Here is an 18811-nt window from a genome sequence, read left to right on the forward strand (position 1 = left end):
TCGGCCAACGCCGCTCCTCATAGGTCGTCGCCCTCTCGTCACCGCCGCGCGCCGGCCGACGCGCCCACCACCACGTAGCGAGCTGAGGCCCCACCTCCCGCGGAAGGGCTTCTGGCGCGGGCGGGGTCTATCCCGGAAGCGGAAGGAGACGGGGGACGAGAACTGAGTGCGGCAGCAGTGATAGTCTGGCCACGGCACCGGGAGCCGGAGCGGAATGGGCGGGAGCGCGAGGGCCCTGCTCCGCCGGCATGTATGAGCCAGTCATCGAACTCGGGAATCAGGCCTCGACGTCCGCGCTACACCGGCGCCTTCAACTAGATTTCTAATGGCCGGGAGGCGGCGGACACCGGGTGTGAAAGACTGAATTGTGACAAGCTAAATCCTTTCTGCAAGCCTGGAGCGGGCTCTCCTGGCCGATCCTCGGGGTCACGTCCTGAGAACCGCCACGACGTGCTCTGTGCGGTAGGTATGAACTTCTCCGTCTCACGGACAGACCTCGGGCACTGTCTACAGGGCTCTGCGGGAGGGGGCGGTGCCATGCCCGACTGCTGATGCACCAGGACCCAACCGGATGGAGCAGCCCCAGTCCTCAGCGGAGAGAAACAAGACGGTATTTTCAACAAGATAATCTACTACTTATAGGACTTTCATTTGCTCCAAAAGTCATGTACTAACATTTTTTGTTGTTGGGGGGGGCGTGTCTTAAAATTCTTTGTGTCCTCACTTGCCAAATTAGAAAGTGCCAACCCACTTATCTCCAAATTGTTGGAGGGAAACCTTAAATTCTTAAAGATAGGCAATACCTACCCTGGGACTTAATGTATACTCAAGGAGAGGTGGTCCTGGCAGGTGAGGCAGGGAGCAGAGACCTGTCCCAAAGCTCAGGTCTGAGGAAAGGAGACGTTCATAGGACACCAACCTGCACCCTATTATCTCTCAGCTGTGCCGACCACACTTTGCCACAGAGTAACGTCACTTCCTGACACTCACACCAGCAGCTTAGGTCTGGCCACATTAAGGATGAGAAAACAGGCACAGTGGAGTTAGGAAATAACTAGTTACTCCACAGCACAGATGGTTCCAACGTGCTGGTTTAAAACTTTGATCTTTTAAGTCCTCACGTCTCTGGTGGTAAGCACTTGCATCTCTCAAATGGAGACATGTACACAGTAGTGCTTAGTCTAGAGCTAGACAGCTGGTAGGTGACAGGGCTGGAGTTCAATCTCAGACTACCCTCAAAGCCACTTCGCCCACTCTCCTCTTCTTGGGGTGGGTGTGTCCTGCACCAAGTCTGTGTTATTTCCCTGTTGGTTCTGGGTCAACTGAATGTTCCTGGATCCCTTAGTTTGCCCTATGGGTGGGGCGGGGGGAATAGCTGCTTTCTCATCTGTGAAATTAAGTAGCTGTGTCCAAAATGACCTATTCCATAGTGAAAAACTAGAAAACCAAAGTCAGCTTATGGTTCCAGCAACAAGGGGGGCGAATGAAAAGATTATCACTTTATAGCTAAGGGATTTTTTTTTTTTTTAAATCAGCCCCAGGCCTGCGAAAAACTAGAACCAAAGTCAGCTTATGGTTCCAGCAACAAGGGGGGGCGAATGAAAAGATTATCACTTTATAGCTAAGGGAGTTTTTTTTTTTTAAATCAGCCCCAGGCCTGCATGGGAATCTGGCAGCCTAGGGCCAGGGCAAAGGGATACACTGCTAGATAGGGCTCTGTGCCATGCCATGTAAAAACTAATTATTTTAGGAGGTAAAACAGGGTCATTGAGATCAAGACCATGGAGCTTGCTTGGGGAGGGCTTCTCTTTCTGGGGCAGGTGAGGCCTGGAGACAGGATAACCTTTGATGTCGACGCTTGGTCTGTTACCCAAAGCTAGCAGGTAACACCGGAGGTGGGAGAGGCAACACGTGGCCCTGAAAGAATGAGAGGCAGGTGGAGGTCAGTGTCCACGCAGAACACCAACAGGCTGACTTGGTCACTCTGCCTGCCTCCCTACAGTCTGGCTGTGGGGCCCAGGTCTTCTTGGCTCATCCAGAATCCAAGAAGGGCTGATTTGGCTGTAAAGGACCAAATGAGAAACGATTCTCAGGCTGGTTTGTGCAAATGGTTTTTTTTATTTCCACATTTATATCACAAGGTGTCCACTTACTGGACCAAATAGCAAAGTTGCTCCCTTCTGCATCCTGAGAACACAGAAGTCTAGGTACTGTACATTCACTAAGGCTCCTTGTTTTTGCAAATCGCGTTATGACAATAACCATAAGGCAAACGAATCTAAAGGAATGGTCATGAGTGTTTCCAGCGCACAGACAGGTCTCCTTGCCAACAGTACAGCTTACACACCAGTAGCACCTGTGGGAACTTTGTGTTTTGGGGACAGAACTCTAGAAAGGTGAAGTTTTCTAGATATGTGCAGGAATGGGAAAATGAAAAGAGAGAAAAAAAGGAAAATTTGGCTGGTGGTGAGATGGAAGGGGGGAAAAATAAACTCTAGAAACTTAAATTTTTGCAGCATTTCTTTAAAAACTGGATTTGAACTGAAACCAAATACTAATGTGTGGATGCCCATGGAGTGTAGGTCAAACTAGCTGGCCTGGTAGCTTGCCCAATGCCAGCATCTCACTATAGCCCAGAAGCTTCTGGCACAATGACAGAAACACTGGCCTGGTGGGGTGCAAACAGAGGCCATGGCATTGTCCACTGCCTCAGACACTCAGGGCAAAATTAAAAAAAACAAAAAACAGAAACGTAGATGAGATGCGTGCTTCTGTCACTGTGTTAAAGGTCACCTCTCCCACAGGTTTTCTGCGCCTGCCTACAACTGAGGTCCCAGCTCACGGGTGCTGGGAAGTTTCCACACCTCTTCTGGGGTGGGGGACTGATGCTTTTTATAGCTGGTTTGCTATAGAGTTCTGAACTCATTTTGCCGGCCTTCCTTCCATGCGGTCCTTCCTTTGTAATTTTGTTAGTAAACTGGTAGCAGCATTTCACAAAAGAAGGAGAATTTTGAGGGAAGAGCATGGAGAGACCGAGTGTCCTGCCGCCTCCCTCCCGCCCTGGCCGGGCTCCCAATGACTGGAGGCTTCCAGGCCCCAGCCACCCTCCCGCTAACGCAAGGTAGGAATGCACTTAGAGGCCGAGGGGCCGGTCAGTCCAAGCAGACATAAGGCAGAATGTTCAACCGCCCGTCGTCGCCGTGCGGGTCGAGCGATATGCACTGCGTCCAGTCATACCAGTTACCCTGTGTGTCCTGACACCCGTTCACCCCTGGCCACTGGTGGGCCTGGATTCTGTCCAGATCGTCCTGCGTGACCTGGCGGCTTAGCCCCGGAAGGTCGGTGGGCGGGCCTGGAGGCAGTAGCACGTGTGGCGTCCTGGCCCCACGCCGGGTGCTCTCCTCCTGCTTCAGGTACTCAGACATGAAGTGGTGGGCCCCTGGAGTCTGTGCTCCTGACGATGAGAGCAGGCTGCTCTGCCGGCTCAGGTAGGACTGGATGATCTCATTGCGTGACAGCTCCTTCCAGTTCGTCTGCTCAAAGGGGCTCTGGAGGTTGGCCTTGGCCTCAGGCTTGTCCAGCTCTGTCCTGGGCTGCTCTGTGTGTATAGGGCTGTTGGCCCGCACTGGCTCTTTCTGAGTCAGAGGTTTGATCTGTCTTGTCATGGGGTCAAAGGTGAGCTTCCGCTCTTTTAACCTGACAGGCTTGACACCCGCCTCAGTCACCCGGCCATCCAAGTTCACTGTGTAGTCACGAGGCCGGTACCTCTTCTTCTTTTTGCTGTCCGAGCCACCGGAGGAAGCTGCGTCACTGTCAGCTCTGGAGGAATCCGGGGAGAAGCCAGCTCGGGGAAGGAGAGGCTCGGCCTGGGGCGGTCCTGCCTTACAGCCTGGCCCCACCAGCCGTTGGTGGCCCTCAGGTTGCTCCAGCCAACACACCGGGCTCTCTGCGCTGGGCAGCAGCTCAAGCCGCCGCACAGGGGGCGTGGATGGCTGGGCCAGCGGCAGCGGTGATGGCACCTGCGTAGTGTCGAGTGACTGGGGCCGTGGCGAGGGGCTGGGCACAGAGCCCTTGGGTGTGTATGGGCTCCGCTGCCGGGCAAAGGAGCCCTCGTGCCGTGAGTTCCGGGGACTGAAGGAACAGCGAGGTAGCCCCTTGGGATGGGGGGGCCCTGGGGTCTCGTCCGCCCTGTCCAGCTGCTGCAGCACTGCAGCCTTGCTCTGCAAGCAGGGCCCGGGGGGCTTGCCTAGGCCTGGGGAGCTGGTGTGTGGCCTCACGGCATTGATGGGGATCTTGCTACTGTGCTTGTCATTCTCACTGTGTTCCAGGCGGCTGCCCTCAGGACCCACATGCCCACTGCTGTCCAGGGGGCCTGGGAAGCTCTCAGGGCTCCCGCCAATCCCATTGGTGGGGAGGGGTGATGAGTTGGGGACCAGGGAATCATGGCTTGCTTTGGAGACTTTGGGAGGTGGCCCGGGGTGGCCAAGATCACGCTGGTCTCCACGGCGCTTGCGGCTGCCCAGCCTGTCTAGCCGCTGCCCAGGTAGCCTCTGGATGTCGTTGCGGTTCTTTAGGTCATGGATGCTCTTGGGCACGCTGGCCATCCCCGCCTCCGGCCGGCAGTTATGAGCACCCCCATTGGCAGAGCCAGGGGCACCTGCCAGCCCCCGCAGCGTTGCCTCATTCTGGTGCACAGGCTCGATGAGCTTCTGCCAGCTCCGCAGCAGCTTCTTGGCCCGCTTGGCGAGCTCCTCGTTCTTGGTCTTCTTGCGGACGTCGTTGATGAGCTTCCCGAGTCGAGTTTCCTATAACCAGAGAGAGACCATAACACACTGTCGAGACAGGGAGTCCCCCATGACCCCTAAAAAACTGACTTCCCAAACAAAACCTACAGGGATTTTGGGTCCTTTTTGACATTTAAATTCTCAAATTTAGTCCTCAGACCCTAGGGTCCCTGGGCCAGAGGCAGCACACTCAAGAGTGCCGTCTTTCAGGCTGCTAGCACCAGGGCCACTGCAAGGATCGTGTGCCAGGGAAGCTTTCTGAGTAAGAGCACATTGTAGCAAAGGCAAAAGCAGATGAAGGGCCCAGTGCCAGCGTCACACACTGCAACCTCCCCTGGGCATATCACCATCACCCCCTGAGGGTGCAGGGCATCCTGAGGAGGAAGAAGCCCCAGCTCTGAGACTGAACCCCCCTCTTCGCCCCCAGTTCCTACAGTGCCCATGGGAAGACAGCACTCTCAAGCATGTGCTGTGGGCTGGGGACACTCACCTCCAGTGCCTCTTTGGTAATGGGGTATTTCTCCAGGCTGGAGATGACTTCCAGCACTGCCACCATGTTCCGGATCTGCAAGACAAGAACTGCTCATCATGCCCCTGCCCTTCTCCCTATCCTAGCCTGCTCTGCCTCTCCCTCACCAAGGGCCAGTGGAGCCGGCAACACCAAAGCCCCCACCCCACACAGCCTCCTATGTGCTCCTGGGGCCAACATGGCACCTAGTGCTCACCCTCCTATCTGTGTACACACCACCAGCCCATGTGGCTGTCACACAATTGAAACTCATGACAGTTATAAAACAAGATCTGCTCTTGACCTGGGAGACAGGAGACACACTCTACTCTGCCATCTGATGGGGTGAGAGGCTGACACATTTATTAAATAAAATGCATCAAGCTTAAAAGATTGATACATAATAACCCAATCGATTTGGTTACATTAACGAGACCTTTAAAGTTCATCCAAAGATACCATAAAGAGAGCAAAAAGTCATTAAGTGGCAGAAGACAGATGCCATAGGGCCCTGAGGATCCACAGCTGGAACATAGAGATCCTGATCAAAAAACAAGAGGTTGTGGCACCAGTGCTTAAGTCTCCTAGTAATCAGGAAAGGCAGAATGAACCCTCAAGTGGATGCACTGCACATGCCTGGCAGAAAAGATACCTGACAACACTATAGTGTTCTGGGCACAGCTGACTGGGGAGCAGTGGGCTTTGTCTGGTACAGACAAATGTGGGCATCTCACGACCAAGCAATTACATCCCTTTATACTTGCTGAGAGCCAGGCCCTGTCCTAATTATGTTTCCACATGTCACCACCTTGTTTAGTTATCACAACAACCCAGGGTAGGTACTATTATCATCACATTTTATAGATAGGAGATGGCACAGAAAGGTGCAGGTCATGTGGTCAAATGTTATGATAATACCACTGTCCTCTAAGAACTGAAGGAACAGAATGAGAAATTCAAGAGCCATAGAAATGAACAAGCTGCAGCTTCCGTGCAACAAGATGGAGCTCAAACCACGGGGAGTGAAGCATTACAGAAAATACATATGGTCGATTCCACTTACACCAAGCACCATAGCATACTCAAAATTAATTCAAAATGAACCACAGACCTAAACGTGAGAGCGAAAATTCTCAGGCTTCTAGAAGAAACAGGAGAAGACCTTTGCCACTTTGAGGTAGACAAAGATTCCTTAGGAGCCCCAGAGGATTTATCTATAACCCTAGCATCTGCAGGCTGGAAGGGGGAGCCCAAGCCCAAGGAAGCTCCCTCTCCCCATCTAAGATCACACAGTGAGCACATTCTCTGTCTCTGTCTCTCTCTCCTCCCTCTCCCTCCAGCAGATAACGGAGACACAATATAGCAAGGAAAAGGACACCTCCCACCCAGCCACTGCAGTGTCTCCTTATAGCTTTTCCAGAAATATTCCTTGCATATACAAGCCTGTGTATACTCTTACCACACATTAACAAAACAAAACACGGTCTATATGCTGCTCTCTTTCTAACATCTAAAACAGGTTCCCAATCCCTGGGCCAGGAGACCAGTACTGTCCTTGGCCTCTTAGGAGCCAAGCCGCACAGGAGGAGGTGAACAGTGGGCGAGCCAAGTGAAGCTTCATCTGTATTTGCAGCCGCTCCCCAGCGCTAGCATCACCGCCTCTGTTCCACCTCAGATCATCAGGCAGATTCTCATAGCACCAGTCCCTGGTGCCAAAAAGGTTGGAGACTACTAATCTAAAACATCCAGCAGCACAGACCCCCGCCCTCTTTTGCTCAGCTTTCCAGTGGAGGGAAACCCCAGCGAGCAGGGCATGTTGGGGGACACTTAGAGGTGTTTCCATTTGGCTGTTACAGACATGGCTGCAATCACCACCTCTACCAGACCTGACTTTGGGCTAACAGCCAGAGGGGCTGTTGGCTCCAAAACCATGAACGACTAATTAGCCGTGAGGGAGGCTGCTCCCAACTGAAGGTAGGGAAGCCTATTTCCCACATCCATACTTGCATAGTAGTGTACCAGTTTCCTGTTCTTGCCAAAATGATCACACATGACCACAGGCTGAGTGGCTTAAATGAAACACATGCATCATCTCAGGATTCAGAAGTAAGGTGTATCGTATGCTCAGGTCTCTCTGGGCTGTGATCCAGGTGTCAGCAAGCTGCCATCCTTTTGGGGGGCTCTCATGGGCCCATTTCCTGCTCTTTCAGGTGTTGGTAGAATTCAGTTCCTCATTGCTGCAGGACAGGTCCCTGTTCTCTTGGTGGCTGTCATGTGAAGGCCATTCCCAGCCTCTGGGATTGCTTGGCTTACCTGCTCCCTCCTCCAATCTTCAAAAACAGCAATGGGGCAGAACCCTCACATCTCTGACCAGCCAGGAAAGGGTATCTGTTTCTAAAGATTCCATCAGGCTGGGCCCACCCAGATAATCCAGGTCTGTTTCCTCAGTCATATCTGCAAAGTCCCTTCTGTCATGTAAGGTACCACATGCCTACGTTCTGAGGACTATGATGTGGACATCCTCGGGGGCCATTCTGCTGGCCACGTGTATTCCTGGCTTCTCTTATCTGCCCTATTTCCAGCTGAAGGCAGCCTGAGTGTAAACTGCAGTGACCACAGAGCAATGACAGTGGCCTCACTGTGCCTAACAGAGCTCTTGTAAAGCTACCCCTCTTCCAGGGGGCCATCCAGCACCCTGGTAACAAAGGCCTCACCTCGCCATGTTTTCATTCAGGGCCGTTGCTGTGAACATATCCAGATGGCCTGAAAAAACTACTCCAAGCTGCACCAAGGGAGAGGATCTGAGAGGAGACACAATCAACTCCCTACATATCTCTAATGTGCTGAGGACAGGGATGCAATGCAAGAGGAGACTGCAGTGAGGAGGCCAGTCCCACAGGGACGGCAAGGCCACTCACACTCCCTGTCCCCAGCCCTGGGAATCTGGCCCCAACAGGGTCCCAGGCTTGCCATATGGCTTGTCTCCACTCGTGACCTCACCCTGGTATATTTAGAGCTCTGGGTCCCCACATACTCCTGAACCAGCAGACTCCGCAGAGCAAGCCCGGCAGCACAGAGTGTCCTTGTCCTTGGGCAGACACTGTCCCACTGCCAGACAGGAGGGGAAGCAGAACACCTGGGTACCCTGAGGCTGGCAGAGAGCTGGAGCCACATACACCTTACGGCTGAGATCCTTCTTGGAAACTGCACAGGAGCTAGGATGGATTAGGCCTGCAGGCCCTGCCATCACTGGGGCAGTGTGCAGAGAAGCCCTTGGCCCTGTGGAAAATGCTATCCTCTGCCTCCTTCCTTCTTCCCTGGCTGCATGGAAGTTTGGGACTGCCCTAGGGGCTCATCCCTCTGGCTCTGCCCCTTCTTGGACAATGATGACGAGGGCACTGAGCACTGTATGGGAAGCACCAGGGCATTCTGGATATATTCAGTCAGTAGACCCTGAGAAATGCAACAAAGGAGTCTGGCCCTGAGCCCTGACGCTCACCACACCTGACAGGCAGGAGTCCTAGGGTCTATGCAAAACCAGGCCAGGCCTCTGACCTCAGACCCAGTAGGCAGTGTCACCGCAGCCAGCCTGTTGGTAGGCAGTGGCCAACCCCAGAGAGAAGGCCCCTGAACTTGCCTTTCCAACCTACTCACCCACTCAGGAGCAGCAGGCCTCCCACCTTGATGAGAGGGCTGGTGGGCAGCAGAGACTCCAAGGCTCAGATGTGGCCAAGGGGAAGCTCCCACCCAGGCTACAGGCCTGCAAAGCCTAGCACGGGTCCTCAGGGAAAGGAGGTGGGTATCAGCTGGAAGACAGACAGGCATGCCTATGGTGAGGGCAGCACCTGAGTGGGGCCTCCCAGGGTGGAGAGCAGAGGTCCCAGCACTGAGAGATGATCAGATGGCACCAAAGCCTGGAAAGGGAAGAGAGGACCAGAGCGAAGATGCCAGGAGGAGAACACAACCTGCCTTCTATCAACTCTAGCCCCTGTGGGAGTTGACTGTTGCCACCACCCCAACAGACCACCTGTCTATAAAAATACATGTGCTCATCACCACAACCCACACACTGCTCCGTCCTACATGGGGAGGGAGCCTCTGAGCCACTCTGGGTCAGGTCTGCAGGCAAAGGCCCATATGCAGCCTCCTGGTTTCAGGAATAGCCTAGCACATCCATGGTCCTCTCCTCCTCTGTATGTCTCCCTTGGGATTCTTCCTAGTGAAAAAAAAAAAACCTCTCAAAACCACTTGCCAACCGGCTTTCCCAAAAGGGGTAGAATCCACACCAGGGAGTCTGAGCACCTGCAGCCTCTCATTTCCTCATTAGGGCTCCCTCAATAGATGCAGATTAATTTGTATTTCTTGAATAATTAGTGAGCCTAGTATAACACCTCACTTTTCTACTAATGATGACTTCCTGTGTGAACTGCTCACCACTCCAGCCCATTTGTTTTGGGTATTTGGCCTCAGGAGGGAGGATTTGGCAAGAAGGGCCCCTGGCTTCTGATGTGATGGCCAATCATAAGTCTACCAAAGCCTTTGTCTATCTGTGGATGCCATCATGTGTGTGCTCACACATATGAGGCCAGAGGTCAGGTGGAGGGCACCAGGGTCTGGGGCATCTCACAGAATGGCGTGGGCCAGGCTGCTCTGTTCAGGGAGGGCAGAAACACAGTAAAGAGCCAACAGAAACCCAAGGAAGGGACTGCCGGTGCCCCAAGGCCTGCCCACCTCTGGTCAGCTCAGCTTCCCATTTCTTGCCCGACACTCACGCATGCATGATCTCAGATCCTATGACCTGAGCTAGGCTGAACAACCTGGCCACTCAGGACACCTTTCTTCTCAGCTGCTTCCAAAGGCCATCCGGCTACTTTGCACAGCCCCCTCTGAAACCCAGTCACACCAATGGCTTTCCAGAGTCCAGGAGACCAGAATGTCTTCAGGAAACCTGCCCACACAGGGTGCATGAAATCATCTTTAAAATAAGACCTCATCAGAGAAAAGATTTTAACTGGCCCCTATCACATGTCTGAAATTTGCTCTGTGAATCGAATCACTGGCCTGGCCTTGGATTGTGTGCAGAGCTGGGCCAAGTGCAGTAGAGCACACCACCACCAAGCAGCCTCCTCCTTGCCCTATTTCAAGGGATATGCAGGTGAACCCCAGGCCCTGAGTAATTATCACCCAGGGGGATTTCCACCCCAACGTGAAACAAGGAACTGAAACACTGAGCTTCAGAGTTTGTGAGGCCCGTGGTTCATGGCTCTTTCCTCCATGGATCAAGCGATCCCATTCTACCCGAAATCCCCAACCTCCTGGTAATGAAGCCAGACGTGTGCATCTGTGGTGGCAAAGGGGAAACCCTGTGCTCCCTGAAGTCCAAGCACTAGTGGAACCACCCCAGCCCAACTCTCACAAGACTACCACCTGTTGGGTTCCTCCAGAGGCAAAACTCCAGCTTTTCATCCTTGAAACCGCACTTTATGAATAAGGTACCTGAGGGTCCAGGGCTCAGCATGCAGCTAGAAGGTGGCAGAGTATGGCCTTACAGTAGTGTGGCACAGGCTCTGCCCACAACACATGGAGCAGCTGGAGCTTTACTAGGTGGAGTGAGGGATGGCACCCAGATGCAACCAGGCTGGTGACATTGGCATCCCGCCTACAGACTCTCCCCAACCGCAACAGCAGGGAAATGCACAGGTTATAAAGCACTCTTTGAAGCCACACAAGGCCAGCAGCTTCATGCCTAGTAGCACCTTTGACTGTCTCTAGGCTGCCTCTACCTTCCCTCCAGTGTGCCCTAGAGCCAGGAAGACCCACCACACATCCTCCCACCACAGCAGGGGTTTCAGCTAACCCCCAATGCTCACCCTGAGCCACTTAGTAAACAATGATGGCACTGGAGCCTGCTCCCTTCCAGGCTCTGAACGGCACATACCAAGGATGGACTCTACCCCGCCTCACTGTCTGGCCAGTCCCCCGACCACCCTGTGGGCCCACATCTGTGTGGGGCAGCCCACACCAACTCATTCAGTGGGCTCAACACAGGCCAGGTCAGCAGTAAAAATCCAGTTCAATTTAAAACCAATGATGTGAAAGCCATCTTTTTTTTCCCCCCTCTTTTTTTAAATGCAGAATGGTCTAGACAAGAACTTACAAAAACCAATAGCTCAAAAGACTCTGGAAGTGTTCATCAGCTAGCAAGCTGTCCTTCCAAACCAAAATACGCCACAGATGGCACCCAGAAGCAAGCAGACTTTGAGCCTTTCAATGTGCTGAGCATTCTAATGCCATCCCCAGCTGAGTCACCACACCCTGCCAGCCACACAGCAGGCATCAGTCGTGTCTGCTGAGGGCGTGTGCACAGGATGAATGAAATAGGGCTTTGCTGGGCAAGTGCATGTCTGTGATTTCATCCCAGCCGCACCATTTTCAGCCACAGTATGTCTTCCTGCTTCTGATAACTGCATATGTTCCCAAGCGGATGCTGTTCTGTGACTCAAACTGTCTCTGTCACATGTTGGTGTAAGAGGTGGCACCTGGATCCCCCAGAGGGCCTGGCAGAGCCTGGCCTCCCAGTCCCACCCTGTCCCACCCAATCTCCCTAAGGGAAGAAAAGGAGCTGGTGTAGTTGATCCTCCTTATTAGCTATGGAAGATGCATCTTCCTTGGCCCTGCTCTGCCTTGTCTGGTCTCACAGCCAGGAATACGGGGAATCTCCCTCAGACAGATGCCATGCTAGTGCTCTGCACTCTGTCTGGCAAAGGTGTCACCCTCTACCAGCACCCCCATGGAAGCCACACAGCCAGAGGGGCAAAGTCTTTTTTAGAGGAAGAAGAACAATAGAGTGGAGTATGGGGGGGCGGGGGTCCCAGGTGCAGCTGCCAAGCTCACCACTTACAAAAGCACTTCCTCATCAGTGGGGCCCATCTGATCCCTAGGAGCGTCCACAGCTGGAGTATGGCCATTGCCTGCGTGGCTGGTCATGCACTCACAACCCACAGAGCACCCATGGCCAGAGCAAGCAACTGAAGCGCAACTCAAGCCAGGGGACGGAAACTCCCCCCTGGGCCCAGGCAGCAGGCAGAGCACTGCCTGCACTCCACGAGCAGCCCAAAAAAAGGAGGCCTAGGGCTCAGGGCCAGTTGCTGAAGCTCCCCATCAGCACACAAGCACTAGCAGAGCAGAGCTCCATCCATGGGACGGACCGCTGCAAAAGAGGGTTACAGACAAGGAGAGGAGGGGACAAGAAGAACAGCAGCACTTTTCTCTACAGCCTTGGCCCCCAAACTGTCCCTCTCTCCCTCCTTTATATCTCAGCAGCCCTTCCCAACAGAATCACAAACTTAAACTCTCCTGACCCCTGAAATCAGGTCAACAGGGTGTACAATTCTGTTTGTAATTTGGCCTTTTTTGAGAGCACAAGAGCTCTCAACACATCATCTATGAATTGGTTCATTCCTTCCTACACTGACACAACTGAAAAGTCTGAAAACCAAGTAGAGCATTTATTTCTGCCAGGAATGCTCACAGAAGGGTTTGATCGGTAGTGTATCTGATGACAACATGCCAGGTGGGGGTTTCTCACTCCCAACCTTGCTCCTAAAGGAACAGCCAGGAAGACTATCAGCTGTACAAGACAGAATGACCTGATGCCCATGGGAGGGACACACAGAGTGCTCAATCCACATGCACAGGGAAAATGGGCGATCCAAAACAAGAATGAGCCAGCTTTTTAGGAACTGATGGGAGCCAATCACCCAGAGACTGTTAAGTAAAACAGCGAGGTAATAACAGTGTACTCTTGTGCTGCCAACTGAAAATGGCCAGCAGGGGGGATGGGCAGAGATATAGCTGGGCCTGATCTGGCCTCCAATGCCGGCCCAATTCAGATGAAAGTAAGATCAGCCACCGATATGAGCCCAGCTGCTCCTCTGTGAGCTGGGGAACCTAGACAGAATGTTGGGAAAAGCTCGGATCATGCCTGCAGGTCCTGAATACTGAGCTGATCACTGTTCTGAGAGATCTGTGCTGTTGGGGGCCAGGCCAGGCCACGAGGACGGCACACTCACTGCTCGGCTGCTCTGTGGCCCCAGTGCGATGCCAGGAGGCCACCCCTTCCCCTTCCCTGCTGTCCTGCAATTCCTGGGCTCTGTGTGGAGCTAGAAGAATGGCAGTGGGCATTCTTGCAACGGGGACCACCATGGAGAGAACTAAGGACACTGTTACTCATGGAACAGGAGAGTGAGCCTAGGGATTCTGTGTCAGATCATGTAAGAATGGACACTCATATTCTACGACCCAGCAATTCCACTCCAGAGTACAACCAGCAGAAATGTGAGCACATGTGCACTGAGAATGGTGGGGACAGCCGTATTAAGAACAGCCCCAACTGAAAACCACCGCACGGCCAAAGTGTAAGATGGCCTATCCATTCAAAGTAAAATGAAGGAACTACTACTGCTACACACAACATCAAAGATGAATTTCAAAACTGTCAAGTGAAAACCCAGATACAAAAGAATACATTCTGTATTGGAGAGCAATACTTCTCGATGGTGACAGAAGTCAAGGAAGTGGGGGGTGAGGAGTGACCAGGAGATGGAACAAGAGTAGCTTCTGGGGAAATGCTCTCTTCCTTGACCGGGGTGGGGGTTACTTGGGTGCATTCACTTCATAAATATTCACTGAAATGTAAAACTTACAACTTGAGCACTTTTCTGGATGTATGCTATACTTTAATAAGGAGTTGATTTTAGAGACCATCTCATCCTAAAAACAGATGCTAGAGCTGCTGGGGTTGAGGGGAGAGAAAGGCATTGGCAAGCCAACCCCTCGTTCCCCTCCCCGACAGTGGCACAGACCTTCTGAGGGTCCTATAGAACAAGGTCTAAGACCCACTGTACCATGAACCCAGGCCATCTCTGAGACATGTGGTGTGTACTGTGCTTCACAGCTCAGACAAATGTGTCCATACACTACTGCCCTGGGCAGGGGTCAGTCTGGGGAGGACAAGGGCACACTGAAAGTTCCAGGGAAAAAAAAACAGCTCAGTGTCCCTAGGAGGAGCAAGTCTAACATTACTGGAGCGAGGCAGGCAGCACCCACTGCCTATGCATTGCCTGCCAGCATCGTGTTGGGCACCTACCTGTCTCCTACCACACAGTGGTCTCCTCTGAGACCACAAACACTAGGAACTATACCATTGCCCCAACAAGGAAGCCAGGGCACCTGTTAATATACCTGGCCACAGGTTCATTACTGACCTAACCTGCAAACCTAACCTGTACAGTCAGCCCAGGCCTGCCTCCATGCAACAGGCCATTACCGAGTCGTACTGGTAGCCTGGGTAGAAATGGACAGCGGGCTTGAGTGAGGACAAACAAGACAATTAGGATAAGGAGTCTGCATCCTTACACCAAGAAAGAGCAAAAAAAGGGAAACTAGAATTTAAAGTGGGGAGGCAGACGGCATTTGAAAATCAATGTAATTTACCATAATAAAAGGTCAAAACTGAAAAAGCCTTATGATCATTCCAATCTATGTAGAAAAAACATTTGACAAAATTGGAAGTCTATTCCTGATAAAAACTCTCAGCAAACTAGAAATAGAAGAGAACTTCCTCAGCCTGATAAAGTGTTTCTACAATGCCCACAGCTAACATCCTACTTGATGGTGAGAGGCTGAATGTTTTCCCCCTAAGAGGAGGTATGAGACAAGGATGTGAGCTCACCATTCCTATTCAAACCTGTCAGGAAGTTCTTGCCAGTGGAATAAGACAAGAAAAAGAAGAAGAAGAAAAAGACATCCAGCTTAGAAAAAAGGAAGTGAAACTGGTTTATTCACAAATAAAAGAACAGTCTATGAAAAATCTTATTACAGAATCTACAAGTACAAAACACCGCTGAGAGAAATTAAAAGGGGCCTCAATTAATGGGGAGATACAGCAAGTTAATGATTGGAATACTCAATATTGTTAAGATGTCAATTCGAGCCGCCCCTCCCCTCCCTGCCCAATAATCTACAGATTCAATGCAATCCCAATCAAAATCCCATGAGGAATTTTGGAAGAAATTGACGAGCTGATTCTAAAATGTATATGGAAGCACAAACATCCTACTAGGACAGCCAATAAACTTTGAAAAAAAGAAAACTGAAAGAGTTAAGACTTATGTAATCAAGACAGTATAGCAGTATTGGAGCAAATATAGACAAACAGATCAATGAAACAGAAGAGTCCCTTAACAAACCTACACATATATGGGCAGCTGATTTTTAACAAAGATGTTAAGGCAATTTAAAGGGAGCAAATAATTTTTCAGCAAATAGTGCTGGAATAATTGGATAGGCATATGTAAAAAAAACAACGAAATAACCTTCCACTCCTACATCACAACATTAACACAAAATGGATCATAACAAAACTAAATATAAGAGTTAAAACTACGGAACATCTAGAAGAAAATAGGAGGAAAATCTTAGTGATCTTGGATTTGGAAAAGACTTTAAAAATATGACACAAACACACAAAAAAAGCATAAACTATAGAGAAAACACAAATTAGATTTCACCAAAACTTAAAATCTTTTCTATTCAAAAGATGATATTGTTAGGAAAATGAAAAGGCAAGCCACGGATTGGGGTAAAATATATACAAATCATGTATCTAAGAGAGGACTTGTATCTAAAATGTATGAAAACACTCAACTCAATAATTAGATGAAGAACCCAAGGGGAAAAATGGGCAAATGATTTAAACAGATATTCTAATCTTTCACCAATGAAGAGATATGCATAGCAAACAAAAACTTGAAGAGATGCTCAACATTATTAGACATCAGGGACATACAAATTAAAACCACCATGAGACATCACTACATACCTATTAGAATGGCTAAAAATGGAAGGGAAAAAAAAAAAAAAAAAAAGACTGACCATACCCACTGCTGGCTAAGACGAAGAGCAAATGGAACTCTCATATATACTGCCAGGGGAGTAAAAGTGGTATAATCACCTTGGAAGACATTCTGGCAGATTCTTAACCCAAAAATCCATCAGCACGTGATAGCATAACCAGAAAATGAAATACTACTCAGCAACAAAAAAGAATGATCAATATACACAGCATGCACGAATCTCAAAATATACCAAATTAAAAAAAAAAAAAAGCCTAGACCAAAATAAAACAAAGAGTACAAATTGCATGATTTCACAAAATTTTAGACTAATCTACAGTAATAGAAAGCAGATGAGCAGTTGCCTGGGGACAGGGTGGGCTAGAAGGAAGATTACAAAGGGGCAAGAAGAAACTTCTGGAAATGATAGATGTTTATTATCTTGATTGTGATGATGGTTTCTTAGATATATTTACAGGTCAAAATGCAGCAAATTGTAGACTTTAAACGTGCACCATTTATTGTATGTCAATTTTACCTCAAAGTTGTAAAACAACTGTGGAGGCAGATGATAGGTGCAACAAGGTCCTACCTAGGAAAAGTAGGAGGGTGGTAGGCAAAGAGATGGAAGGCTCTTGATGGAGATGAGGCATCAGACTCTCCCATGGTGGTGGCTCAGCCCTCCCTACGAGTGGAGGGTGAGGTGGAAAGTTCCTTCTCCCCCTCAGTAAAATGAAGAGGACTGTCATGCCTGGGCATCCCAGGGGTATTCTAAGGACTGAACAACTGCAATACTGCATGTAAGGCACTCTTCATACAGATGGGGCTCTCTGGCAGGCAACAGTAAACACCAGTTTTTCCTTCTGGGACATTCTGCATGTCCCCAAAACACCTGTGCAGCTGTAAGACTCCGGTTTAACTATCGGTTTGTAAAGGTGGTTCCTGGCTTAAAGCCAGGCCCAGGACTCGGGAGACATGTCATGGCGGGAACTGGAACAGTGTCTTATAGGTTGTGAAATAAAAGGCTCACCAGCCACTGAGGGCTGAACTTAAGGACACAAGCCCTCCTCAGCCTGCTGAGGAGTTTCGTCATACTTCAACTGGAGACCCAGGAGGAGCTAACTTCTCATGCTCACGTGGGCAAGGCCAGAGGCCACAAACATCTGAACAAAGTCTTAGTGATACCCTGTATCCATCCTCCTGACAGGGAAATAGCCTCAGTGTGTCTGACAGCCTCTTTCCCCTCCGGGCAACATGGTTTTCTCCAATGAGAATTAAGCTCCTGTGACAATCTGTCTGAAATCTTGACTTTCCCCCAAGACAGCTGAGCTAGATAGACCCTTACTACTCTCAAGTGTGGCTTAGGGCTCAGCTGCACCAGTGTCCCCCAGAGCCACCTAAACTCACACAATCTCGGCTTCAGCCCAGACCAGACCTCTCAGATCAGAAACCACATTTGAACAAGCACACAAGGAGATTCACACAGAGAGATGGTAGAACCACTCTTCCCAAAGCAGTGTGTTCTGCTTGCCTAGCCTATTTGGACCCTCTCCAGCAGTAACAGTGCCGGCGCAACCGGTATCCTGCTTTCCAGAGCACAGGACTCCTCCCAGATTGACCTTCTCCAATCTCAATTTCAACCTTAAATCCATAAAGGGGTGTGATGTGCCGAAGCTCCAATGTCTGCTGGCCAGAGAGGTCACTGTGCAGCCCACCCTGTCAGCGATGAGCTACAGAGTCCCTTGCCACAGCTGTGGGACCCTGCCCATCCTTTGCCAACCAGAAGGCCATGTGATGGGTCCAAAAGAACCACCATAGGATGCAAAGACAGTTAACGGCTAGGCTGGTGGAAGACAGGCTGTCGGACAATGGCACCTAGCAAATGTAGACTGCAGGGCTCTCAGCCCTGCATACTCGGGAGCCCCTCTCAGAGGACATTAGCAAATCGTGCCACTTTCATTCCATCCAAACAGGAGTCCAACTGCAGCAAGCCTCACCAGCTCGCCCCTGACATGATATGTGGAGCCTGTCATCACCCCTACACCAGTTCCACAACTTGGGCTGCCAGGGCCCCGGCCTCAACCACTCCCAGAGCTCTTGCCCAAAAAGGCACCTCCCTTCTTCCAACCCCAAAGCCAGGGTTTCTAAGATAATTCTGCTTCAGCTCCAACAGGGACCAGACCAATGACCGTTACAATGTTAGTGACATTTTCTAAGGGGAGCCCATGCTTTCCCAGTTCTAGTCAACCACTCATACAAATCACTGCATTGGAACACAACTGTTCAAATGGTGGCAGCTGTCAGGACATCATTAAACCCTCAATTTTGAAAATACAAGTCAACTAAAATAAAAACTTACAGACACCTCACATTCACAGCTAAGCCCACCACAGGACTTGACCAAAGTTGGCCTGGCCTGGCTGGCACTGCCTCTGCCAGATTCCTACCAATCTAGACTCCACCGTGGGGCTCCTGCAGGGCCACTAGCACAGGGTGTGCAAGGAGAACAGTACAAGTCCTCAAACAGGGGAGGACTTCAACAGCCCTCAGAAACCCTCAGAGATCAAGAACCAGGGTGCCGAAAAACCCACCTGGAAGCCATGGCCAATCTTGTCGGCAACCCT

The 18811-nt window shown here is 50.8% G+C and overlaps 1 protein-coding gene across 2 annotated transcripts in view; it reads right to left on the reverse strand.

The window, feature by feature from the left end:
* Positions 1-2095: 2095 nt before the first annotated feature.
* The window catches only part of MED26 (mediator complex subunit 26), a 43689-nt gene continuing 26973 nt past the window's right edge, over positions 2096-18811 (reverse strand). For both annotated transcript variants that reach the window (XM_006904256.3, XM_025043778.1), the window contains exons 2-3: positions 5275-5349; positions 2096-4805 (exon numbers count right to left, since the gene is read on the reverse strand). In XM_006904256.3, coding sequence (XP_006904318.1) covers positions 3153-4805; positions 5275-5349 — 1728 coding nt within the window. In that variant the 3' untranslated portion in view covers positions 2096-3152. The remainder of the gene's footprint in view (positions 4806-5274; positions 5350-18811) is intronic.

This window comes from Pteropus alecto, unplaced genomic scaffold (assembly GCF_000325575.1).
Source record: "Pteropus alecto unplaced genomic scaffold, ASM32557v1 scaffold160, whole genome shotgun sequence".
NCBI classification, from domain to species: Eukaryota; Metazoa; Chordata; class Mammalia; order Chiroptera; family Pteropodidae; genus Pteropus; species Pteropus alecto.